Source organism: Equus asinus, chromosome 18, assembly GCF_041296235.1.
Source record: "Equus asinus isolate D_3611 breed Donkey chromosome 18, EquAss-T2T_v2, whole genome shotgun sequence".
Lineage (NCBI taxonomy): Eukaryota > Metazoa > Chordata > Mammalia > Perissodactyla > Equidae > Equus > Equus asinus.
In genome coordinates this window covers 33,661,631-33,688,097 of record NC_091807.1, presented here as the reverse complement: position 1 = coordinate 33,688,097, position 26,467 = coordinate 33,661,631, and the positions used below count along the sequence as shown (strand labels likewise).

At 46.9% G+C, this 26,467-nt stretch overlaps 1 protein-coding gene across 7 annotated transcripts in view; it reads left to right on the top strand.

Moving 5' to 3' along the window:
• Window positions 1–356: 356 nt before the first annotated feature.
• Window positions 357–26,467, top strand: part of HLCS (holocarboxylase synthetase) — a 202,022-nt gene continuing 175,911 nt past the window's right edge. The window contains exons 1-2 of one of the 7 annotated variants that reach the window (XM_070488848.1): window positions 357–843; window positions 18,738–18,837. Coding sequence is in view for 1 of the 7 variants with exons in the window: in XM_044751123.2 (XP_044607058.1) it covers window positions 15,197–15,391; window positions 18,738–18,875 (333 nt within the window). In the remaining 6 variants the exon portion in view is untranslated. Of the gene's footprint in view, window positions 955–1,353; window positions 1,373–15,124; window positions 15,392–18,737; window positions 18,876–26,467 lie in introns of those variants that run through there. The other 6 variants (XM_070488844.1, XM_070488845.1, XM_070488843.1 and 3 more) reach the window with 6 other exon arrangements.

The window sequence follows — 26,467 nt, the reverse complement described above, 5'->3', positions numbered from 1 at the left end:
GCATGCCATGCGGTGCCATGTCTGCACCCGGGATCCAAACTGGCGAACCTCGGGCCGCCGAGAAGCGGAACATGAGCACTTAACCGCTGTGCAACCAGGCGGGCCCCAAAAGTGGAATATTTTGTATTCATCAAAAATCATGTTATTGAAGATATCAGTTCCAATCACCCCTGAATTCCAGCTCTCCTATTTACCAGAAACCTCAGCAGTGATGGGAAATTCTCACCTGAGATTTTCTCTGACCTACAGTTATTCTGGAAACCATTCATAAGCGCTTCCCCAGAGGTCAGACATGATTCCTTTCCCCAAATGCTTAGACTTTCCATTTATTTCCTTCTCTTTTGGTGGAGTACTGGAATAGACACTGTGTGTCAGTCTGGGTCAGACTACAGGATAACGAATTCCCTATTCCCCAAAACAGACAGGGGGAAGCCTCAAGTCCTTGTTTGAAATTGCTGTGCTGAAAACGAAGGTTTCAGGGTTCAGAGGGCAGAATTAAGACTCCATCCATCCAGCCTTAGGGTTGCCATGGAAATCTGCCTGTGCCCTTAGTAAAGGACAGTAAGAGTTAAGTATCCAGATTTCAGTTACTCTTGTAATGAAGAAAGGAGTAACACTGGGGAAAGAAATCCACTGAGTAAACAACTTGAGCCCATACTCTGTACCTCCTTCTCCAAACACCCTAACACAAGTAGCCCACTTGGGCGACTTTTCTCTCATTGAGCAAAACCTTCAGCCAGCGTCACTATGTGCCAGGAATAAAGACAGATCCGGCCCCTGCCCCCAAGGTTTTCCAGTCTCCAGGGGAAGGCAGACACGCACGGTACAAACACTTGCAAAGGGGTGAGTGTTGTTGCAGCGGAGGTGGGAGGGAGCCTCTCTTAGCCTAGGAGTGGAGGAGGCCCATCCCCAGGAGGTGACATTTTGGCATTTAAATGAAGACCTAAAGGACAGGTAGGCGGATGTTGGGGATGTTGGCGAGGCAGTGTTCTGGGCAGCCAAGCGGAGGAGGGCAGCGAGAAGGGCGCTCTGGACGAGCCAAATATCCGGGCCAGTGGGGCCAGTCGTGGCCGGAGCCGGCTGGAGCGCGGTCAGGGTTAGGGGCCGCGCGCGCCTCGGCAGCGGGGCCCCTCCGAGGGGTCTGCTGTCCTGGCCTTTCCCACCGACTGTTTCCCACGCCCCCGCTGCCACCTGCTCGGTGCTGGGCGGCGACGCCTCGGCCCCCTCGGGTGCATTTCGGCGGCGGCCGCCCACTCCGTTGGCCGCGGCGCGGGGCGCAGGTGCGGGCGCGGAGGCCGGGAGCGCGGCGGCGGGGGTCCGGCTCGGCCCACGGGGACGTGCGGCGCTGATTCCTTGGGCTTGGTCTTGCCAGGTAAGGGGTCGAGGCCCCTGGGCTGCAGCTCCTCCCGGGGCACTAGGCACACGCTGGTGGGTGGGCCAGATACTCCTGCTCGGGTTTCCCGCTTCGATCCTCCTGTTTACCCCCCTAGGGGGAGTTTTTTTTTTTTATAGAAAAGAATATTTTAATCACGGCTTGCTCTTTTGATTTTGCTTTTCTCTCATTCGAGATGCCCGATGGGGTCTGAATGCAATCACCCTTCCAGGGCTGGAATCTTGTAGAAAGCAGGCTGCAGAAGGCAGAGTTCCAATTCAGCGGCATCATCTGCTCTTGGCTTCTCCAGCAAAGGGCTCTATTTACTATTTCATAAACACAGAACACGCTGGCCCTGTGGTTACTGAGTTGCTTCTTCCCTTTCCACAGTCTGAATTTCTCTTTTAATGCCACCAGATTTACTGTTATTTTATTACAAACTGCCTGCAGTGCGTTTGCGGCTAAGAAGCAGGGTTTGCATAAACGCATTGTAAAAATCACAGGTTGACTTGTACAGCCAGGGACATCAACAAGGGGCATGGTGGCTTTGCTGCCCCCCTTCCTGGAGACTCGATACTGGTGCCTCTGTGGAAACATAAATGCTGTGAGAACAAGGAAGCAAGGCCACGGGCTGGGAACCTGAGCTGTATACAATGTTCCCGTTCTCCCACAGGTTTTTCCCACCAAACTTCCCTTTCCAGACCCATGAAATTTACAGTAGTAAAGGTTTATAATAGGTATGGCTTTTTTCCCCCCCCCTTTTAAGCAGTGATTGGCTTTCCCTAAGCACAGAAGTCTCACTTCTGTGTTTAGGTTGGCAGAGGGAGAAGAGAAAATTCTGTTATGACGTCACTCATCGGCCCCTTGTCATGGTGTTTTCAGAGGACGCATCTGTGCCAGGTGTTACCACAGTGTATGTCATTTCAGGCTATCTAGTTGTTGATAGTTACTGTCATCTGTGCGTTGGGTGACTCCATACTCCCAAGGCACTCTGCCTGAGGACACTTAGTTTTTGACCCCTCAGTGCCTTTACTGTCCCCATTGTCCCTTGATGCCCCTCTGGTTGTCACTGTGGTCTTTCCTGCCCCGTCTCAGGGCTAAGATAGGTGCTGTTCTCGATTCTACCCAGATGATCAGGCTGCAGTTTCTCTCAAATGTTTCTGTCCTCCGTCCTACACAATGGGGGATCCTACAGTATATTTTCTGACTTAATGTGATAGAAACTATTTAAAGCAGCAGCCCAGGACTGGAGGCTGACTTCAGTTTAAATCTCATTCCGTCGGGAGATGAAATGACTTAACCTGAAGGGGTGGTTCAAGTGGTAGAGACGTCAAGCGCTGTGACTGACAAGCTGAGGAAAATTTTCAGGTGAACCCGCTTTTCCATGCCTGAGAAAGACAGCGGGGTCTAAGGGAAAGGAGCCTCACTTTGTGTAGACCTCAGAGCCCGAGTTTGCTGCTCTGTTAAAAAGAGGTAATAATACCCCAGAGTTCTCACGAGGATGAAATGAAAGCACCTTCCCCTTTATTCCCTTCCTATTGACTGGGTCCAGGTGGGCTGATCCTTGATCAGAGCAGTCACCCCCCAGCTGTGTGCCCATGCTCCGTCTTCATCTCATGGCCACATCCTCGTGGATGCTATTATTCCTGCAGTAGAGCAGTGGAAAGAGAGACCCTTGCCCATGTTCACATGGCCACTGAATGCATTCACGTGTCGGTGTGGGGAGTTGGGGGTCTGCGGCAATACTTGAATCCAGCATGCCTGACTCTGGATCCTGGCCTCTATAACTTCACTATACTAACTATACGGCGCTCAGGCTCAGCCCCGGACTGCTGAGGGATGTGCTGTTAATGCTTTTTCTCATTTTGTTTGTAAAGGTTTTAGTCAGTTTCCACATTCATTCATCTGATCTCCATAATCGGCCCTTTAAACCTGAGGCCTTTACTCAGGAAATGGGACCGGATGGTTAGGAAGACAATCAGTGATGTACTCCGTGTACCTGGAGCGTCAGTAGTCACTTGTTTGCAGTTAGGTCTCCGAACCATTGAGATGGTTTAGTCTTGAGGCTGCTGAGTGTTCGTGTGTGTGTGTGTGTTGTGGGGGGGGGTTGTCTGATCTCCTGGAAGCTTATGGTACTAATTGCCCCAACTGGAGGTTCTGTTTGATGGGCAGGAAGCTCCTCACAGATGCTGACTCCCCTCCCCCACCCAGGAAGGAATTTGATGTGCCCAGGACGTAAAGGACCACTCCCTTCTGCTGGATGGAGATCAACTTGCTTTCAATAGAGACAGTTTTGTGACCACTTCGCTCTCTAGTGGCCAACTGGGTAAAAGAGATAACAGTGCTACCTCCTTTTACACATGGAGACATGAGCCAGTTTAGTTTCAAAAAGTTGATTGCGCACCTACGCCGTGCTGGCACAGTGCTCAATACCAGGGATATGAAGGTGGGTCAGAGGTCACTGCAAATCACATCCTTGTAAGTGGAATCACGTGTAAATGTATTAGGACCCCCCCCCCCCCCCCGCCCAGAACTTTAGAGCTTGAGGGGGCAGTTAGAGATGATCTGGTTTGTGTTTCTCCTTTTTTTTTTTAAAAACAGTTGAAAAACTGGGTTCCAGAGAGATGAACTGATGTGCTGGAGATGTGCTAGTTAAGGACAGAGAAAAAAAAAAAATGCCAGTGAAATTCAGTTGCAAAAATAGTACAGAGTTCTTCACCCAGTTTCCTCCAGTATTAACATCTTACACAACCGTGGGTTAGTGCAATACTAATTAAGCCACGGACTTCAGATCGCCCCAATTTTTCCACTGAAGTCCTTTTTCTGTTCTAGGATCCAATCCAGGGTACCACATTGCGTTTAGACCCTGTAATTTTTACCTTTGGGTTTTCCTAGTCTTGAGATTCCTTAAAACAGTAATGAATTGGTGACATTCAGCTGTGACAGTGTATCTCAAGCCTCTTTTGTCTTCTGGTATATGCTTTGTGCGTTTTCAGAGCCAGCTGCTTGCCCAGTAGTCTCCGTGAAATCCCACTTGGTGTGTCCAAGTTCCGGATGACCCCAGCCTGTCCAGTATCTGGATACAGAAGGCTGTCCTGGGGCTAGCAGTGGCACACCCCGAACCTTCTGCCGCTGTTCCTCTTGGATCTTGAGTCTCATTTCAAGGTATTAATGTTGTGCATAGAGCATTCTTCGCTCTCCGGTGCCTGGTTTATCCAGTGAAGGACTTTGGAGACAGAAAGAGATAAATTCAACCCCCAGCTTCCCCACCTAGTCATTGGACCTTGACCAAGTCTCCCAGTGGTGCTAAAATTCCATTTCCTCCGCAAGATGGAGACAGTAGGCACCCTGCTGGGTTATTGAGTGGGTTAAATGAAAGAATGGACAGTGAGCTTGGTGTGATGTGGAATGAATGAATGGACGGATGGATGGCACTAAGGGGAGACCAGGCCAGGAGGGTGCAATGGAAGGTCTTGAACGCCAGGCAAGACCCCCTGAACTTCCTGGTGGGCAGAGGCAGACACTGAAGGGTCTGGGAAGGGGAGCGATGGGCTCAGAGCCGCACTTTAGAAGGTCAAGTGTGGAGGTGCGCTGGATTAAGCAGAGCTGTGGGACACGCGAGGGTGTCGTGTTAGCTCTGATGAGAGCAGAATGGGGGCCTGGACTGGGGGCGTGGTGGTGGGAAAGAGAGATGCTCGAGAGACCGTGCGGAGGTGCCCTCCACTGATACAGGAATAAAGAGGATGCGGGGTGGAGGGGAGTAAGGACTCCAAGATGACTGAATTCTAGGTCCAGTGAAAAGGAGACTGTGATGTCATTAACAGTAGAGAAATCAGAATAAAGAGGTAAGTTGTGGGAAAAAATGTTATTTGGTTTTACTCATGTTGCATTTGAGATACTAACAGAATATCCAAGTAAAGATATGTAGAGGCGATGATCCTGGCAGTGGAGCCTGGGAGAGGCCAGAGCTGGCAAGGAGAATCTGAGCATCACGCCCAGGAGGGTGGTGCTGAAACCGAGGGCAAGTGGAACCACCAAAGGAGAGGCCAGAAGTTGGGGGCAAAGACCCACTTATACCCAGTGCTTCAAAGGAGGGTCAGAGAGACACAGAAGGGGTTACTGGGAAGTAGGATATATTAGTCAGCTCTGGCTGCCTAACAGAGTACCACAGACTAGGGCATGTAGACAGAAGAAATTTATTTCCTCACAGTCTCGAGGCTCAAAGTCCAAGATCAAGGTGTCAGCAGGGTTGGTTTCTTCTGAGGCCTCTCTCCTTGGCTTGTAGACGGCTATCTTCTCCCTGTGTCTTCACCTGGTCTTCCTTATGTGTCCTAATCTCTTAGAAGGCCACCAATCATACTGGATTAGGGCCCATCTATATTTTTACCTTAATCACCATTTTACCTGAATCACCACCTTAAAGGGCCTCTCTCCAAACACAGTCACGTTCTGAGGCACCGAGGGTTAGGATTTCAACGTGAGAATTTTAGGGGGAAACAATTCAGCCCATAACACAGGAATAGAAATGGAAAAGTGAATTTTGAAAGAACTCAAGGGAAGAGTTTCAGAAAGGACAAGGGCTGGCTACTGGCATGTTTCTTCTCAGATCCACTCACCCTCGTGCCTCTTCCTCCTCTTTCCCCTGATTCTCAAGGAGCGAGGGCCCTTTGAGGTTCCTCTTCTGTTTGGCTTCCAGTGAGGTTCACCCAAGGGGATGGTAGGAGGCCAGAGGAATGGGGAAGCCAGGGGAATTTCCCCCTTCTCTCTAGCTCTGGCCAGGTCTCCACCAGGAGCTGTTTTCCCTGTGGCTCCATCTGCCACAGGACAGATGTGTGAGGTTCAGGCTTCCACCAGGAGACCCTGGCTCCCAGGCTGAGGTCACTCCATCTCCTTGCGGTGTGTAGCGGCTTTCTACTATTTCTATTCTCTGGGTTGCCTCACTGTCCTGTGTTTGGCGTGTGAGCACCTTCATCGTGTCTGTAGCCAATTCTGAATACTTAAATCCCCCGTTTGAACATCTAGAGTGGTTTGTTTCCCTGACTGGTGGAGACATGATGGCCAGGAAGGCAAATGCTGCAGAAGATGGAAGGATGAAAACTGGACACGGCTAGATCTTTGAGACATGAGGGTAGAAGCTACAATTCTGGGGATGAACAAGGGGATCCTTGTCTATCTGATGGGTTTATACCAATTCTCACTAAGGTTTTAGTGTATATACTTTTGAGATTGAGCACCTTTTCATGTTTATTGGCCAAATGGGTATACTGTCTCTGAAGCGCTTGATCAAGTCGTTAGCACCTCTTCTTTTTTCCTGACTTTCTCTTATTGGAGTTCTTTATATACTGTATTCTAGACATGGATCCGTTATCAGTTGTGTTATCTGATAAAAGTTATCTGTCTCATGTTCTCATTCCATGCCTTCTCATCTATAATGTATTACCTATTCTCCTTCCACAACTTGTCTTTTTTACAGTGTCTCTTAATAGAGGTTCTTAATTTTAACATATCAAGCTTTTCCTTTAAAATTAGCATTCTTGGGCCAGCCCCGGTGGCCTAGTGGTTAAGTCTGGTGAGCTCTGCTTCAGCAGCCAGGGCTTTGTTCCTGGCACCGACCTACACCACTCGTCTGTCGGTGGCCACGCTGTGGTGGCGGCTCACGTATAAAAAGAGGAAGACTGGCAGCAGATGTTAGCTCAGGGCAAATCTCCCTCAGCAATAAATACATAAATTAAATTAGTTTCTTAGTAGCTCGATTAACTCGTCTTTCCTTATTTGGAGGTCACAAAGATATTCTATATTTTAAAAGCTTTATAGTGTTTCCTTTTTTAATCACAAGATTTTTTTTAAATAAAGGGAATAAAGTCGGGGCTGGCCCCGTGGCCAAGTGGTTAAGTGCATGCCTTCTGCTTCAGTGGCCCAGGGTTTCGCTGGTTCAGATCCTGGGCGCAGACGTGGTACCACTCTTCAGGCCATGCTGAGGCGGCGTCCCACATGCCACAACTAGAAGGACCTACAACTAAAATACACAACTAGGTGCTGGGGGGATTTGGGGAGAAAAAGCAGAAAGAAAAAAGAAAAGAAAAAAGAAGACTGACAACAGTTGTTAGCACAGGTGCCAATCTTTAAAAAAAAAAAAGGGAATAAAGTCAATTAACTGTTAAAGGACAGAGCAAAACCGATTCCCGGACTCTTTCGATTCCTGTATGCCACACCTTCCCCATCTCTTTACTTTTTCTTCTTTTAACGTTTCTTCCTCCTGAAGTACATCCCTTAGTGAGGGTCTGTATGTGGTAAACTCTCTCAAGTCATTGTATTTCTGAAAACATTTTTTGTTGTTGTTGTTCTCAGCTTGAATGCAATTTGGGCAGGTACGCAGTTCTAGGCTGAGTTGTTTTCTCTCAGTATTTCGAAGCTATTATTCCACTGTCTTCTATGCAACTCCTCTGACTGTGAAGTAATCTGTCTTCTTTCTCAGGTAGCTTTGGAGAGTGACTCTTTCCTTGGCAGTCTTCAGTCCCACTCTGCTGAATCTAGGTTTCAATTTGTATTTATTACATTTGGTATTTTGGGTTAACTGTGGAAAATAAACTGCACGTTTGACTTAAAAGCAAGAACTGCTTGGGAGGTAGGTAGGTAAGAAGGAAGGAAGGAAAGGAAGGATGACAGGAAGGGAGGAAGGAAGGAAGGGAGGAAGGGAGGAAGGAAGGAGAGGTTTGTGCTTAGCATACGCCAGATCTTGAACACTCAACCTCACAGGTGTCCTTTGCACATGACTGTGGCCTCCCCTCACTCCACAAAGTGCCCCCTGCTCAGGAGGGAAGAGGGGGCTTGTGCCACAGTTGAGGGGGGAGACCTCATGAGGCCAGTCAGGAGGGAAAGGTAGAACTTGTGGTCGTGAGACTTCAAAAGGCTACCTGAAAGGGGTCACAGTGTTTGCCCAGAAAAACATTTAGGATCGATCATTTTGTGGAGCATTTTTCTGTCTCCAACGACTCACATGTAGTACTACCTTTTTTTTTTTTTTGAGGAAGATTAGCCGTGAGCTAATATCTGTTGCCAATCCTCCTCTTTTTGCTGAGGAAGACTGGCCCTGAGCTAACATCCGTGCCCATCTTCCTCTACTTTATACGTGGGACGCCTGCCACAGCATGGCTTGCCAAGCAGTGCCATGTCTGCACCCGGGATCTGAACCGGCGAACCCTGGGCTGCGGAAGGGTTAACTGCTGCGCCACCGGACCGGCCCCTCACATGTAATACTATCTTATATGGAGGAACTGAGTTCTTTCTCCTCCTCTGTGGACATACCGCCCCCACATATATATCTGTATATTCATAGATACGGTTTTCCAGAGTTCATAACTGCTCTCCTTCGTTAGACAGACAAGGGAGGAGGGGCAGGGTCTGCCTGCAGTGGGTATTCGGGACGTGGGCCAGACCTCAAGTCCTTCTCAAATTAAATCTCCTTTTTAGGTACTGCAATTGCCTGAACAAACAATTCCTATAAATCTAGCAAATAAAACTTAGCAGTATGGCAAATCTAATCTTCACTTAGATGTTTCTATACTGTTCAGAAACTCAGTAAGATTTCAACTTAAAAGCAAGTACCTGGGGCTGGCCCCGTGGCTGAGTGGTTAAGTTCGCGCGCTCCGCTGCAGGCGGCCCAGTGTTTCGTTGGTTCGAATCCTGGGCGCGGACATGGCACTGCTCATCAGACCACGCTGAGGCAGCGTCCCACATGCCACAACTAGAGGGACCCACAACGAAGAATATACAACGCTGTACCGGGGGGCTTTGGGGAGAAAAAGGGGAAAAAATAAAAAAATCTTTAAAAAAAAAAAAAAAAAGCAAGTACCTGTTTCAAAGCAGTTATAAGGCTGTCCCTGAAACAGCCACATGCTCTGACACATTTCAGGTGTATAAATACCAAATACACATAGATTCTTTATTAATCCAGAAACATAAATCTATGGTTTTGGCTCTTCCAAGCCTTTCTATACTTAACTCAAAATTTTATTGGATTAGGAGATGGATGCTCTTAAAGAAAACAGTCACTGTCCCAGTTGACTGAGATCATTTATCTTTGGAGATTTTTGCTGGTTTTTTAATGAGATGCTGAGTTGTCAGCTACTGTCATTACGTCAGTGACTGTGCAATCTCAAGGAGCGAGTTCAGTTAGCCCCTCTCGGGATTTGTGTCCAAGCATTACCTATTTCTGCCTGCTCAGAGGAGCCTGCAGCTCCCAGACAGGCTGATCAATTCTCAAGATGTATTTAATTTTTAAGATCTCTGGATCTAATGACATCTTGTACTTTCTCAGAGTGTTAGGACCATCCAGCTCTTCAGGAGCTTAAGACGAGATCCGATTGACTTCTGGTTGTGTCTTGTGGCTCTCTCTGCTGTGGCACACAGCTTATGAGGTCTTTGTACTGGGGCTCCTTTGGGTCAGAAACAGCCTTCTAAAGGGAGAATTTACAATTTACTAATCGTCAGCAATATAATAAATGAGTCAATTATACAAACATAACCAAATAATAAGACTCAACTACAGCATATTTTATTGTACTTTCTTGTATGATACTTAAACTTTTATTGTGGCTCATCATGGACTCATGGCTCTTCATAAATTTGATGCATTTCAATTTGGTACTCAGATTGTCCTAATTTGGCAAGTGGGCGTTCCTTTGGGCTGGCTCCAGTATTCTTTTGACACGACCCTATTTTTCTTGAAAGCTGTCCTGCTTTCTAGCATGAGGTGTCCTGGCTTATCAGGTACCTCCCTTAACACCTGAATTGGCCATTTCTCCAAGGATCTCTAGTTCTTTTTAACGGAAAAAATAGCATGCATACCAGGATCTGAGCACTATGGCGCATTCTGGGGTAAAGTTACTCTGAGGCCATCTCAATGGATAAAACTAGAAAAGCCTTTCTTTTTCTCTTAAAGACATGAGTTCACATGAACTATTTTCAATAGTTTAAGGTGTTCTAACTTAAAGTTCTTTTGATCCTCTAATTTTATCTGCTCTTTATTTTGCATAATTAATAAAATAGCTCTTTGCTTGATTTGACAGTGTGATTGTTCTAAAACAATTGATAGTAATATGAGCATTAGAGCTACTCAGTAGAGATCAAGGTTGTCTGCACAGTTTCTTTAGTTTTTAGTGTCCCGGGAAGGATGTGGTAATTCATCATCTCGTTCAGTCCAGCTCTTCAAATATGCATCTGATGGAGAGTTCGGTTCCCTTGGTTCATTTTGCTTTCAACTTGAGGCTACTGTTATTCTAAGAGGTGAGAGTTTTCTTAGAAGGTGGTAGAATTTAGCAAGCAGTCTCTAGCCACCTTTAGATACTGAATTACCGGAGGAGGGTCCATCTTGCCATTCCATTTTGAAATCAGTTCAGTCTACAACGTTCTGTAAAAGTTTCATCACTAGCGCCTCCATCTCTTGTCACTTAAAACGTAGTTAAAAGAGTCATATATGGATGATCTCTAGCCAGACTAACTGGTTCTGCCTATTATTAAATTTCTGATATTAGAAAGTACACATTTTACACAGTTGGTAAATACATTTTAACTATACTCAATCCTATCTGAAAACTTAGATCTTGGGCCGGCCTCGTGGCCAAGTGGTTAAGTTTGTGCGCTATGCTTCAGCAGCCCAGGGTTTCACCGGTTCAGATCCTGGGTGTGGACGTGGCACCGCTCTTCAGGCCATGCTGAGGTGGCATCCCACATAGCACAACCCGAAGGACCAACAGCTAGAATATACAATGTACCGGGGGGGGGGGGTTGGGGTGGGGAGTGGTGTGTGGAGGGGGACGGGGGAGGCGGGGGAGGGGGAGAAGAGAAGACTGGCAACAGATGTTAGCTCAGGTACCAATCTTTAAAATAAAAACAAAACTTAGATCTTGTTTTAAAATATATGTAGCATTCTCTTAAAAATTTAACATAGTATGTTACATATTGTTATACCAAGATTTATAGTAAATAAATTCAAACAATTCTCTCAGTTAACATTATCTTGACCTCCTTCTAGTCAATGTTTATTTTTACTGCAGGGAGCTAGCTATATTTTGACATTCCATATAATGAAGAAATAATGACACATTACATATAGGCTCTGAAGGTTTTATGTGAAAGCATCTTTTAATTCTTGGGTCAAAATTCACATCTTGCCTTGACCATTATCCATATTTTTTTTTTTTTTGAGGAAGATTAGCCCTGAGCTAACTACTGCCAATCCTCCTCTTTTTGCTGAGGAAGACTGGCCCTGAGCTAACATCTGTGTCCATTTTCCTCTACTTTATATATGGGACGCCTACCAGAGCATGGCCTGACAAGCAGTGCCATGTCCTCACCTGGGATCCGAACCAGGGAACCCCGGGCCGCTGAAGGGAAATGTGCACACTTAACTGCTGTGCCACCAGGCCGGCCCGTTATCTGTATTTTTAGTTATAGACAACTCTGGTGTAGAACTCAGAGTCTTTTTGATAAATATAAAACTTCCCAAAGCAATAATATTAGAAAAATAACCAAAGTTTATAAAAATAAAATGCAATTAAATTAAAAAAATTCTTTAATACAAAATTTACCCATCTGGAATAAATACTTTTAAAAATTGGGATTCCAAAATTAATCTTTGACTAAGGGTAGCGGTGGTTCGTTTGATCCCTACCTTAATAGGGCCTGAGCATTTGCTAATCAGCAAGATTTAAAATGCCAACTTTTTTTCCCTTTGAGGCCCTGACCATGGCCCAAGCCTTTAATCTGTTCTTTCTCCCATAGCTTGCTTCTATCAGTCCAAATTGCATTTTTCTTTTTGAGTTTAAACCAATAATAAAAAAGGATTATTGGTTTAAAATGGCTTAATTCACTTAACTTTTAACTGCATACACAGATGATCACCTTGACACTTTCTGGCTAATAAACACAGATCACAAAATTGCATATTCAAAGAGAAGCTCTTCACATTTTATATTTTTTACCAACAAAAGCCTCATAATTTCAGTCAAATATCTATTTAAATTATTTTCTTAGAGGGCACTTTTTCAAACAGATGGTCATTCTTGAGACCCTGGGGTCTCTGAACATCATTTGTTTTTAACACTCCAACACTGTTGTGGAGGGAAGAGATTCTTTTATCTATAAAACAGAGAGTTTGTCCTTTAACTGCTAAATGTGAACAGTTTACAGTGACAGCGATTTCAATTTCAGCATCTACTCAATGCTTCTTACTAGATGGGGATTCTTTATTTCAAAAACAAACCATCCTCCCCAGCTCTGGCCACGTGACTGATTGGCGCCGGGAATGCTTTCCGAGTTCAGACAGGGCTAATGCAGTCTGAAGGCTCCTCCTGGGGAGGGGCAGTCATCTGTTTAATGGGGGGCGGACAGCTTCCTCTAGCGGAGTGACATTCTTTGGGTTAACACCCTGCCTCATCCCCAAACCATCATTTCCAGGCTATGCCTCTTAAGGGTAGGAGACTGGAGCCTATGGGTCTGGGAAGGCTTTTCCTGAAGACAGCCAGTCAGATTTTAATGGGGTACTGGGTTACTGAGGTGATCTTCAGTGGCTGGCTGGTAACCGCTCCATCCTTTCTGCATTGACGTTCTTATAATTAACAAAGTCCTGCTTTTAAATTCCTAGTCTGTGGTTTTATTCTCCACAACAATTTGGAAGAGTCTCGTTAAGACTCTGGAGCAGCGCAGACCCAGGAAATGACAGGTGGTCTTTAGCATGCTTCTCAAACTTAATGTGCTTGTGAATTAACTGGGGGTTGTGTTAAAGGGCAGATTCGGATTCAGTGGGTCTGGGTTGGGGCCTGGGATTTTCCATTTCTAGCAAGCTCCCAGGTGACGCCCATGCTGCTGGTCCAAGGACCAGACTTTGAGTCGCGAGGGACTATAGGCTGTGAAGCAGGTACACACACAGTAAGATCCCCTCATATCTTAGTTTTGCATCCTTCCCCGTTTCTTTTGCTCTGTGGGGATGATGAAGCTAAGTTCCATGCCTGAGCCTTCTTCATCATTTTAGGTAGGATCATAAACAGAGCCTGCTGTGTGACTGTTTGACTTCTCTTACTCCTCCCCTTCTATCTGCCTTCCTGTATTCCTTCCCCGTGTGAATGGTGTCAGTGCTCCTCAATGTAAGGGTCAGGAAGGGACCTCACCCCCTTCTCAATTCATGTTGACCCACTGTGATCCTCATTCCTTATAACCCAGAACTGGTAGACAGATTGACCCCCACATTTTCCAGTGATGTCCTCTGAGATCATGCCATCTTGGAGCACCTAAGGGTAAACCTGGAAAATTCCCATTCTGGCCAGATGGAGTTGTGGTGTCTGTGGGAGGGTGAGGTTGCAAAGCTGTTAAGGAACTTGGAAAAACTGGAGATGCTTGTGACCTTCAGGTAAAGAGATGACCTCTCCTTACCTAGCAGGGGTGGAGAGACTGGTCCTTAGAGCTGTAATTCAGCAGGCTCCAAGAAGGCCATCTCAAGTGTTTGTCCGGTAAAACACTTAGGCCTTACCATTTTGCTAAGCTTTTTCACTAATTCCAACTTACAGCCCCACGTTATCATGGCGGGGCAGAGTCCCTCTCAGAGCGGACTCTCTCATTTATTTCTCTAATGACACCATTTCAGGTCCTGTTACCATGCAGGAACCCACTTCCCAACTGCCACGTCCTGTAGGGAAGTGTAGGATATGGCTTCGGCCCTGCTCATCGCTCTGGTCTTTCTTCTCTTTCTGTGATGCTTACTTTGTTTTTGAGCCCAATTCTTTCTTTTTGGATTCTCTCTCTTTTTAAATCTATGGTTGCTATACGCAATGGGCAGAATTCATTATATCATTTGAGCAGAAGTCTGATGTTCTGAAGTGGGCTTTCTATACTCCTATCTTAAAGCAGATGCATAAATGTCAGGGTACTTTAAAAATCTATCCCTGGATGAAGTAAGATTAGGAAGTGGTGTCCCTCATTGCTTTAACTGCATTATGCCACTCAGTGAAAATCTGTGCTCTGCTTCAGAGCTGTGGAGGGCATTATTCTTTACATACTGGCTTTGAAAAAGATGAGGTTTCACGAGAGAAATCTCATGTCAGCGTGAGGAATAATTATGCTTCTCTTAGGGGACAAGAACACTGTGAATCATAACTGATGTCTCCCTTTTTCTACTGGTCTGAGGATGCTCACCGTCAAAACTGGTGGCCCACATGTACAAGAATAGGCAGCTTTTTTAGTGCTGATCTGTCTTCAACTTGTTTCCTGCCCTTATGTTAAAATATGACTCTCTCTCTATATATATTATTGCATTGTATGAATTTATGTAATTTATCTTAAAATCCTTTTTGCATGAAGGCCTAGTATCATCTAATCAAAACAGCTTCACCTTATTTTCCCAACTGTACTGGGTAGAGGCTGCGTGTGCTGGCACACTGACTCCCGGTATGGTGCTGGTTAATTAGCGTTACGGACATAGACACAGCCCCTTCCTCAATCTGCCTCCCACTCCTCAAGGAAGGGAGGCCGGACTCTGGCTTAAACAGGCCAGGCAGCCACTGAGCCTACCCCTTGGTCCCCAACGTGTCACCAGCCCCAGCATCTCTCGTCTCCCTCCATCACCCCCTCCCATCCGAGCCCGCGCGGCCTCCCGTCGCTATCACCCCCGGATTCCCCTCGCGCGGCCTCCCGTCTCCCTCCATCACCGCCTTGGGGCGGCCTCTCCCAGGCGGCGCGGCCTCTTCCGGCCTCGGGAGGGCGGGCGGGGGCGGGGCCGGGGGCCGGTGGTGCGAGCGTCCCGGGCCCGCGCCCCGCCGCCGGCGGCCGGCCATGCTCATCACGCTGTGCTACCTGTACCTGTGGGCGCGCTGGGGGCGCCGGCCCGCCGCGCTCGTGCGCGCCACGGTGCAGCGGCTGCGCGCCTCGCGCTGCTCCTTCACCTTCTGCGGCGCGGCCGCGCTGCCCCGGGGCGCCCGCGTGTGCCTGAGCCGCGGCGGCCGCGTCTTCTGCGTCGGCGAGAGCCAGGTGGGCCGGCGCGGGGCGCGAGGCTGGGGGCGCGGCGGGGGCTCGGGCTGGGTTGGGCGGGGCGGGACGGGACGGGGCGGGGCCGGCGGGGGCGCGGACTCCCGGAGGGGTGCGAGCCGGAAGCGCCCGCCGGGACCCCGCGCTCCGCCCGGTGCTGTGAGGGCCGCGGGCGCGCGGTGCCCACGGGAGCCGGAGGAGGGGACCGGAGAGCGGCCGCCTCTCCATGTCGTGCCGGGGCGAGTGTGTAGCCGCGTGGTATCGCGAACACGCGTGGACCTGTGTGCCTGGGCGATGGCGATTCGCACCTGCACGCCGGAGGAGCGCCCGCCCAGAGTCTCTCTCCTGACATCGTTGCCTCCACTGTGGGCTGGAGTTTGGTTGAATTCAGAGAAACTTAAATCCTCAGCTTTCTGTCACGTGTCTCCGGAGGGACAAAAACTGCCTTGTCCCCCTCTCCTCAGTTGGGACATTTACCACCCAGGGCACCCCACTGATTGTCTTTGCATCTTTTTTATTTCGGTTTGCGCACAGTCTTTGTTTTTTGGGCCAGTGCGAGGCCTGGTGTCTCAAGTTTAGCAGGCTCTGTCACCCATTGTGTGACTTGGGCCGTTCGTTTATCCTCTGCAAAACCTCTGCTCTCTTTCTGTAGAGGGAACGACAGTTCTTTCCATTCAGGTATTGGAAATGGACCTGACTTCTCAGAGCAGTTTTGCGCGAATTTCCATTGCCATCACTCATTGTTTTCATTGACATTTTAAGATTGACACCTGAGCTAACAACTGTTGCCAAACTTTTTTTCCTTTTTTCTGCTTTTTCTCCCCAAATCCCCCCAGTACATAGTTGTATAGTTGTATATTTTACCTGTGGGTCCTTCAGGTTGTGGCATGCGGTATACCACCTCAGCGTGGCCTGACCAGCGGAGCCATGTCCGCGCCCAGGAATCGAACCTGTGAAACCCTGGGCCGCTGAAGCATAGCGCGTGAACTTAAGCAGTCGGCTCGGAGGTGGCCCTTGTTTTCATTAAGATTTTAAAGTGTTTGGCTTTCCATTGGTTTCCTGCCCTTTCCACTTCCTTCTGGAAAGTTGGCTCGCTTTTAGCATTAAAGTGAGATTTTTCTATGTGTGTAAAACTGTAACGCTGGTGTGGGAATTAAAATCTTGTCTCCCGTTTGAATATGTTGTTGAGGTTCTGCTCAGGCCTGGGATTATACTGTGCTGCTAGCAAATCAGAAATACCCTTCCTTGTTAGTATGCAATCACACACAGAAAGGGAGTAACTGTTTTCTCAGTTCTAAGAGAGTGTATCTCTAGTACTACCCAGAAGCTGGGGGAAGCTGTTCATTCATTACATACGATGGAGCCTGGGGGCAGGCGGCCTTAATTCTCTCCAGGAACGCTCATTGAGAAAGATAAGAAAATGAGGAAAAATGGAGTGGTGGATTTTTCCTTTGCAGTGGTTTCCAAACTGGATTCATTTCCTTAAAAACGTAGCCTCTCAGGTTTAGATTAGAATAGAAATTTTGTATGTTCAAAAATATCCAGATGTAACTATCTTTAATTTTCTTGGAAGACAGTCTTACTTTTGAAGGCCCCCATGACTTGAGGGGTCTACTGTTGACTGTAGCTGATGCTTCGCTCCAGCCCGGTGCCCGCGGCCAAACCCGCTGTGGGCTCTTAGGGGTTCTGTAAGGTGCTGTGCACCAACTCTTTGCGCAGTTCACTGTACCTCACCCGAGGTCTTTGCCCACATGTCACTGTCTCCCAGAGATTCTCCCGTGTTCTCCAGACTAGAGGGGACCACGTGCTCTGTGTCCTCATAGCCTTTAGATTACAGTTCGTGTTTCCAGTTTTTTCCTTTTTCTCCGTAGGAACTGGGTCTGTTGAGCTTAGCAGCTTGACCTGGAACAGTCACTCAGCATTTCAGTGAGTGAAGGAGTGTTTGCTGGTTGTTGGATTTAAGCTCTAATGTTGAAGGCCTACAGTTGGAAAGCCTGACAGTTTATTTGTGATTAGCTGCTGCTATGTTAGAATTTAAAACATCATGGGGCTGCTGATTTGGGTTGGTTGGTACCTGGTTGTCAGTCTGCGTGGACTGAAGTAACGTTATTGACCTGAATCGCAGGCCTTTGTTGTCTGTATTTTATGTAACTAAAACTGGATGCGGAAGTACTGAACGTGTATGTTTATATAATTGAAGGTCCCACAATAATTGATAAGTATAACTAAAGATGGTTTATACAAACAGGAAATTTTAAACTTTTTGTTTAATATATGCTTTCTATGTTTAAGTGGACAGTCTGTTTTTTGTTGTTAACTACTGTATTGATAATTATGTTTACCCGTGGAGAGGAGTTGTTTCTTCCCCCAATTTTCATTCATTCCTTATTTCAACAGATGTTTATTAAGCATCTACCATGTGCCAGGTTACTAGGCCCGCTGAAAAGACCTTTTGATCTTCCCAGCAAGGGTGGGTTTGAACCGATCAGCAACACTGTGCAGCCTGACCCAAATGCCTTTTTTTTGGTGGTGATGATAAGGTTTGGCCCCTGCAACCTTAGATTTCAGCTATTTCTGCTCTGAATGTGGCTTGGTTTTAGTAGGTTAAAGCCTTTTAAAATAACCACCATTTCGGGCTGGCCCCATGGCCGAGTGGTTAAGTTTGCGTGCTCCGCTTCAGTGGCCCAGGGTTTCCCTCGTTCGGATCCTGGGCGCGGACATGGCACTGCTCATCAGGCCATGCTGAGGCGGTATCCCACATGCCACAACTAGAAGGACCCACAGCTAAAATATACACTTATGCACCAGGGGGCTTTGGGGAGAAAAAGGAAAAATAAAATCTTAAAAAAAATAAAATAACCATCATTTTAGAGCGATTTCAGGAAGGAGAGCAGAGATAAAGGGACATATCCAATCTACTAACCAATCTCTATGCTATAATGGCCTGAGGAAATGGAAGAACAGCTCCTCAGGCTTCTGTCCACCAGCATGGCCTTCTGAGCCCCTCATCTTTAAATGTGCTTCCGAGTTGTAATTTGGAAAGCTCTTCCATGCTCCAAGCAGTAAGGAATGGGGAGGAGAAGCTCCGTTTCACAATTAATTGCTTGATAACAAATATCTAGAGATGTTAAAACTATCGTGAGTCATAGAGGGGATGTTGCGGCTGTTTGAATAGTCCCAGCTCAGTGAGAAACGTTGGGTTAACATGGTGTCTGGGAGCGCGTCCCGTCACCTGATTTAGATCGCACCTGGAATCACAGACGAGGGGGGTCGGGATGTTGCTGTGAGTGACAGCTGTGGTTTGAAGTGGTACTGAATCCTTTTATTTTGTTTCTTTCCCTCTGTCCAGTCCATTGATGACTTGAACAAATGGGCCCTGTTTCTCGTTTCTCCGTTTATCCTTGAAGCAGAACACGTAGCTTTTGTGACAGAGAGCATTTGGGTGCAAGGTGAGAATTTGCAGAGACCGTCCTCCTCTTCAGAAACCGTGAGTTTTTCACTTGTGTACCCTAAGGAAACTGGGTGTGTTAATCAAAACTAAATTTGTTTTTTGTGAGCGCTCTTTCCGGGCCTTTGTGACTCCATTTCTTTTTGGATATTTTGGGGTAAAAAAATATATTAGTAAAATTCCTTTCACCTGTTTCTTTTTACGTGTTTGAATATGGCTACTAGAAAATTTAAAACTACCCGTGGCTTGTGTTTATGGCTCACATTGTGCTCCCATCGCTTCAGCTGCAGCGGAGGCTGAGAAACATGGTCCATAGCTGGACAGCCGTAGGTTCAGTGAAAACCTGAGGTTCTTTTACTGTAAGGGAGAAAGACAGACTAGATGTGGGGAGATAATGAACATCTCTGCCACAGTTAGCATCTCATTTAATTTGTGTTCTAAGGAAAATTTAATCAAGATCTTGCTTAATGGCAGTTACTTATTCTTAATTTCCTGGGGTGGAAAGATGCCGCCCTACCAAGGAAGATGGCTAGTATCCAGTTAACTCATTTTATTTATGATCAGAGAGTTTGGTGGGTCTTGTAACCAGGAGCTGGAGATGTCCCGAGCCGGTGTTTTGACCTCTCTGGCTATGACACCAAACTCCATTTTATAAGTTGGTCTTTAAAACTTAAAAAGGCATTGATCTCATAGCTCGCTGTCTTCTCTCTAAGTCTGCAGGTCCCGTTCAGGTTGATTGCTCAATGGGGTTTGCATTTTGTGGGGGCTCTTCTGAATCTATGTATGTATTTTTCACCTAACTCTAAAGTCATTTGAGTTTAACAGGATCCTAAGTTATTCAATGGAAAATACATACATAAGGAAGACTTTTGAACTTGACGAGATCTTATATTCTTTCACATTTTTAGGACCGTGGAACTCGTACAGATATTTTTATTTATTTATTTATTTATACCTAGTTGTATATATCTTAGTTGTGAGTCCTTCTAGTTGTGGTATGTGGGACACCACCTTAGCATGGCCTGATGAGCAGTGCTAGGTCCGTGCCCGGGATTCGAACTGGTGAAACCCTGGGCTGCCGAAGCTGAGTGTGCAAACTTTAACCACTTGGCCATGGGGCCAGCCCCTCGTACAGATATTTAAAATTATATCTTTTTGTATTTTGGGTATCTCAAATGGCTTTCATTTTTGATCATCCTACAGTCCCCAACAACAAGTAATCTTAGGAATCTTAGAAATTCAGTTTAAAAAAATGTAGCATTCACGTATTCATATTTTCACTTAGTCATTCATTCGTTAACACATACTTATTGAATATCTGCTGTGTTCCAGTTATTTTGCTAGGTGCCATAATAAATGGCAGATTCAGCTCCATTTTCAGTATCTTCTGTAGTGATATTAGCAATCCTGTTTAGTAAGAATTGATGACCCAAAGAATGTACACAATTCTTTTGTTGTAGAAAGCTCACTTATATTCCTTGTACTCTATCAAGGCATTTCATTTATCCAGGGTGTACTGAGCGCCTGTTACCTGCCAGATCATGTGCTAGGGCTGGAGGTGTGTATCATATGGAGATGAAAGAGGCGTTTAGAGGTGACAGTGCCTGTCGTCTTAAGGAGCTTCTCTCCCACTGTGGTGTGGGAGAGAAGACAGCTAAGTAAATGAACAGTTGAAGTTCACCGTGATAAGTGACATGGGAAGGTACGGATAGGGAGTGGTAGTGAGCTCATCTAGAGAGGGAGAGGTTAGGAAGGACTTTCCAGGGGGAGGTAGTAATCTGAGTTTTAAAGGAGAGACAGGAATTAGATGAAGGAGGAAGGGGCTTCCCCTGCAGAAGGCAGGTGCAGAAGCACACAGAGAGTTTGCACATGGTTAGTACAATTAGAGTCTGCGTTAACGTGAGTTGGGGGAATGGCCCGACAGAAGGCCAGAGGGGAAAGATGGGGCTGGAGTATCGGGTGGGAAATGACCTTCATGCAGTGGTAGCTTGTAAGAACGGGAGCAGGCAGGCTGTCCCAGCGGCCACAGAAAAGAGCGCCTCACAGACCAAGCGAAGATGCTCAAATCACGCGGTTTATTAAATCAATTCAAAACAGGTGGCAAGAAGTAAGCGCAGAGCTCTGCGCCAGGTGAACAGTTAGGATGGGGTCCCCACGGGATACACGGACCACTCACCTGGAAGATTAGCCCTGAGCTAACATCCACTGCCAATTCTCCTCTTTTTGCTGAGGAAGACTGGCCCTGAGCTAACATCCATGCCCATCTTCCTCTACTTTTTATATGTGGGACACTTGCCACAGCATGGCTTGCCAAGTGATGCCAGGTTCGCACCTGGGATCTGAACCTGTAAACCCCGGGCCACCAAAGCGGAACGTACGTACTTAACTGCTGCACCACCAGGCCGGCCCCGAAGCTATGCTTTTTATCTATGTTTCTAGGCAGAATATACATGGGGCCCTAACCGGTGGCTGACTTAGGGATGACGTAACTGTCAATCTGGAGGTGGCACAATTTGTGTCTGACTAATATTTAAGGTTTAATGGTCTATCTGTGACTTTCTGCCTAGGAGTAATACTCTCTTTTGTTCTGTCCTTTTTTTGTTCAGCACATGTGTGTTCCATTTATTTCATCTATCTTTAGCGTATCTTACAAATTACTGACAACATATCTGATGAGTTTCATCCATGCTGTTTTTATTTCCTATGTAGCAGAATTGAATACTCTTTAATAGTATGACAAATACACATAATACACAGATTGAAGAAGGTTTATATGCACTGATTAGGAATTTTGGTTTTATCCTGTGGACAGTAGGCCAAAACTTTTTTTTTTGGTGAGGAAGATTGGCCATGAGCTAACATCTGTTGCCAATCTTCCTCTTTTTGCTTAAGGAAGATTGTCCCTGAGCTACCATCTGTACCAGTCTTCCTCTATTCTGTATGTGGGACACTGCCACAGCACGGCTTGATGAGCGGTGCATAGGTCCACACCCTGGGATCTGAACCTGCGAACCCTGGGACGCCGAAGCAGAGCGCATGAACTTAACCACTACGCCAGCGGGCCGGCCCACCTTTTTCTTTTTAAAGCTGAATTATCAGATTTGTGCTTTTGAAAGATCACAATCAGGCAGATTGGAGAATGGATTGGAGAGAAGCAAGCCTGGAACAGCTTGTATTCCATGTGGGGAAAGAGTGGCCTTGAAGAGTATTGGTGGCAGGAAGGGTGAGCTGGAGACAGATGTGTGAGCTGTTTGGGAGATGCCGAGGGGGTTCAGGTGGATGGTGGATCGTTGGTGGAGACGAGCATACAGCAGGAGGGGCTGGTGGAGGGGCTGGGGGGGGGGTCCTCGGTGAGGAATGCAGTTTCGCTCTTCGTTTTAGTCGGCTCTGCTGAAATGACAGGCAACCTGAGCGTCTCAGTGGCTTCTAACAGCAGATCTATGTTTCTTGTTCCTGTTACACGTAGACTCGTTAGGCTTGCTGCTGTTCTTTCAAGCTGTGACTCTGCTCTGGGCTCTGCTCTGTGCGTCCTTCCCCCCCAGGGACCCAGGCTGAAGGGGCCTGTCCATCTTGGGATGTGCCATTCTCACGCAGAGGGGAGGTGTAAGAGAGCCGGCAGAACCTCAGTGCAGTAGATTGATTTGTTTGTCCAGTAGGATGTGGCAGAAGTGACATCATTCTGGGACTTGTAAGAACTGAGACTTATAGATCCCAAGGAATCTTGCAGCTTCTGCCTGAGCTCTTGGAGCCCAGCTCCCATGTGGGGAAGCTCAAGTTGCCCCTGGCAAGGTGCACGTGAAGAAGAACCGAGGCGCTCGGTGGACAGTCCTAGCTGAGTTCTCAGCCAACAGGCAGCTCCAGCTTGCCAGCTGGGTGAGGGAAGCATCTTGGAAGTGGATCTTGAGCCAGCCTAGCTGATTCCATGTGGAGCAGAGTTGAGCTGTCCCTGCCCAAATTGAGATTTGCGAGCAAAATAAGTGATTGGTTGTTTAAGCCACGACATTTGGGGGTGGCTTTTGCACCGCGATGGATAACCAGAGCACTTGAGATGTCTGTTGAAACTTCACCTTTCTGGGGGCCAGCCCAGTGGCGCAGCGGTTAAGTTTGCATGTTCCGCTTCGGTGGCCCAGGATCCACCGGTTCAGATCCCTGGTGCAGACCTATGGACTGCTCACCAAGCCATGCGGTGACAGGCGCCCCACATATAAAGTAGAGGAAGTTGGGCATGGATATTAGCTCAGGGCCAGTCTTTCTCAGCAAAAACAGGAGGATTGGCGGCAGATGTTAGCTCAGGGCTAATCTTCCTCAAAAACAGCAACAAAGGCAACAACAACAAAAACTTCAGCTTATCTTCTCAGTGTGCTGGGGATGTAAAGGGGCAGTGACAATTGTGGATGCTACTACAGGACACTTTTGACAGTGGGCCTCAGGTGCTTATGGGGCATCAAAAGAACACAAATAATATAAAAAGGTTTATGACAAGAAGGGTATTTTTTTTTTATTGAGTTAGTGATAGGTTATAATCTTGTGAAATTTCAGTTGTACATAAATGTTTATCATTCGTGTTGCAGGTGTACCACTTCACCCTTTGTGCCCACCCCCCACCCCACCTTTCCCCTGGTATCCACTAAACTGTTCTTAGTCCATAATTTTAAATTCCTCATATGAGTGGAGTCATACACAGATTATCCTTCTCGCTGGCTTATTTCACTTAACATAATTCCCTCAAGGTCCATCCATGTTATTGCTAATGGAATGATTTTGTTCTGTTTTGCAGCTGAGTAGTATTCCATTGTATATATGTACCACATCTTCTTTATCCATTCGTCTGTTGCTGGGCACTAAGGTTGCTTCCATGTCTTGGCTATTGTAAATAATGCTGCAATGAACATAGGGGTGCATAGGACTTTTGGGATTGCTGACTTCAAGCTCTTTGGATAAATACCCAGTAGTGGGATGGCTGGATCGTGTGGTAGTTCTAGTTTTAATTTTTTGAGGACTCTCCATTACTGTTTTCCATAGTGGCTGCACCAGTTTACATTCCCACCAGCAGTGTATGAGGGTTCAAGAAGGGTATTTTTTATTATTTTCGGATTAGCTCTCAGTTATTCAGAAAATTAAAATACCTAGACCATCCTTTTCCTTGAGCGTCTGGTCAGTCACGGTTTTAAATTTCACCTGTGTCAGTTTATCGTTTCAGCTCTTGCTTGCTGTAGAATGTGATGTCCTTTACACTGTCACTCTATTTTCCAATATCCTCTCTTAAAAGTGCCAGAAGGCATATTATCTTTTTAAGTAATCGAGGTTGGAAATGAGTTTTGTGGTGTTCCTCTATCCTCTCTCTTTCCAAACCCGAAAGACCATGAGCACAAGTGAACATCAAAAATAAGCTCCACCCTTTACTCTCGTGGGTTCACGTTGTTCGCATCTCTGTGCATCTGGCCCTCCATCCAGTTCATTGCTAGAAGTTTAGAAAACCTAACGCGTAATTAAATTGATTTGGAAGAGGAGAACGAGGGCCAGAAAAATTAGCAACATCAGTCATCTGACTTGGTAACTGATTGTAACTTGTTTTAGTCTGGGTTCTCCAGAGAGACAGAACCAATAAGGTGTGTGCGTGTGTGTGTTTATACATATTCATAGATATGTATATATATGCACTCATGCGTCGCTTAATGATGGGGATACGTTCTGAGAAATGCATCATTAAGCAATTTCATCATTGTGCGAACATCGTAGAGTGTACCCACACAAACCTAGATGGGCTAGCCTAGTACACACCTAGGCTATATGGTACTAATCTTATGGGACCACCATCATACATGTCGTCTGTTCTTGACCGAAACATGAGTCACATCACTGCACAGAGAGAGAGAGAGAAAGAGAAATTTATTTTAAGGAATTGGCTCACACTACTGTGGAGGCGGGCAAGTCCAAAATCTGCAGGGCAGGCCAGGAGGCTGGACACCCAGGGAAGAATAGATGTTGCAGCTTGAGTCTGAAGGCAGTCTGGAGGCAGAATTCCCTTTCCTCAGGGCGGGGGGGACCTCAGAGTTTTTCTCACAAGGCCTTCAGCTGATTAGATGAGGCTCACCCACATTATGGAGGATAATTTGCTTTGCCCCAAGTTGACTGATTTAAATGTTAATCACATCTAAAAAATATCTTCATAGTCACATCTGGACTGAGGTTTGGCCAAATATCTGGGTACCACGGCGTAGCTGAATTGACATACAAGATGAAGCATCGCTTGACTGGTGGTTGAGATTTCTGTTCCCCATTTGCTGCAGAGCTCCAGGGCACCACATGCTGCGGGAGGCATTGGCAAGGGCAGTCCACAGAAGAGCCACCCCCGCTGGTTTAACCTGTGCCTTTCGGTTGAGTGGAACAGATCCATCACTGCCTGCTGTAATCAGTGCCATCTCAAGTGGAGAGCTGTGGTTGAGGAAGGGATTTCTGTGTGCTGCTTTTCGGAGGAAATCCCTTTGTTTAGGGCTGACCAGGGCTTCCTGAGCTTTGATCTTTGGGAGTATGCTTTTTGCTTGACTTCCCCTTTCTTTCTCGACCCCTTTGTTTCTATCTGGAAGTGCCAGTTGGAAGTGCCCTGTTTGCTTTTAGCCCACAGATGGATGGCAAACAGCCCCGGATGAGTATCGGTGACCGTGCGGCTCTGCTTTGATCGGAGCACATGGCGCTGCTCGGAGGCATTTGCACGGTCTGTGGCTCGGGGACCACGTTCCTAGAAAGAGGAAAGGCGTGTAGGTGGGCAAACAGCAGGCGGAGTGGAGAAACTTGATCAGGGACGTGCGTATATTGTTCTCTGGCTGCTTCCTGCCCTTCGCCCTGCCTTGTTCACCTCCCGTTCTCTCTCCGTCAGACGGACGTGAGAATTTAATTATTGGCTCCTTTTACACTAAGTGCTCATGGGAGGCGTCCCTCCAGCAGGGTGCCACATCAACGTTGGAGCAGCCTAATTCTTGGCTGGGTCTCCACTGGCCGAGCTCGTCTCCTCATTCTTTGATGACCAGTGATAATGCTGAGAACAAAGATGCTTTTAGCTTCATGCAGGAGGTTGCGCTGGTCCTCATGTTTCCCACCCACCCTCCTCTGGCAAGTAAGCTCTTGCCAAGATGGTCCTCCTGAGCTGACATCCTTCCTCATTCCCAGAGCTAGAAATCAACAAAGTATCTGTCTGAATTGTAAGCTTCAGCTCTCATCCTAGATCAAAGATACCATCTTTGAAATACGGAGTCCTACTGAAACTCTGGTCAGGCCCGACCCTCCAGGTGAATCCTCCTCCTTCTGGCTGTGTGTCTGGGAGGAGGTGGGAGAAAGGGTGATACAGTGCAGGAAAAAGTGGTTAAGTTCGCACATTCTGCTTTGGCAGCCTGGGGTTCGTGGGTTCGGATCTTGGGCGTGGGCCTACACACCACTCATCAAGCCATGCTGTGGCGGCGTCCCACATACAACATAGAGGAAGATTGGCACAGATGTTAGCTCAGTGACAATCATCTTCAAGCAAAAAGAGGAAGACTGGCAACAGATGTTAGCTTAGGGCCAATCTTCAAAAAAAAGAAAAAAGAATAAAAAGGGACCACTGTATTCACTATTGCTTTTAAACCCAGATTCAC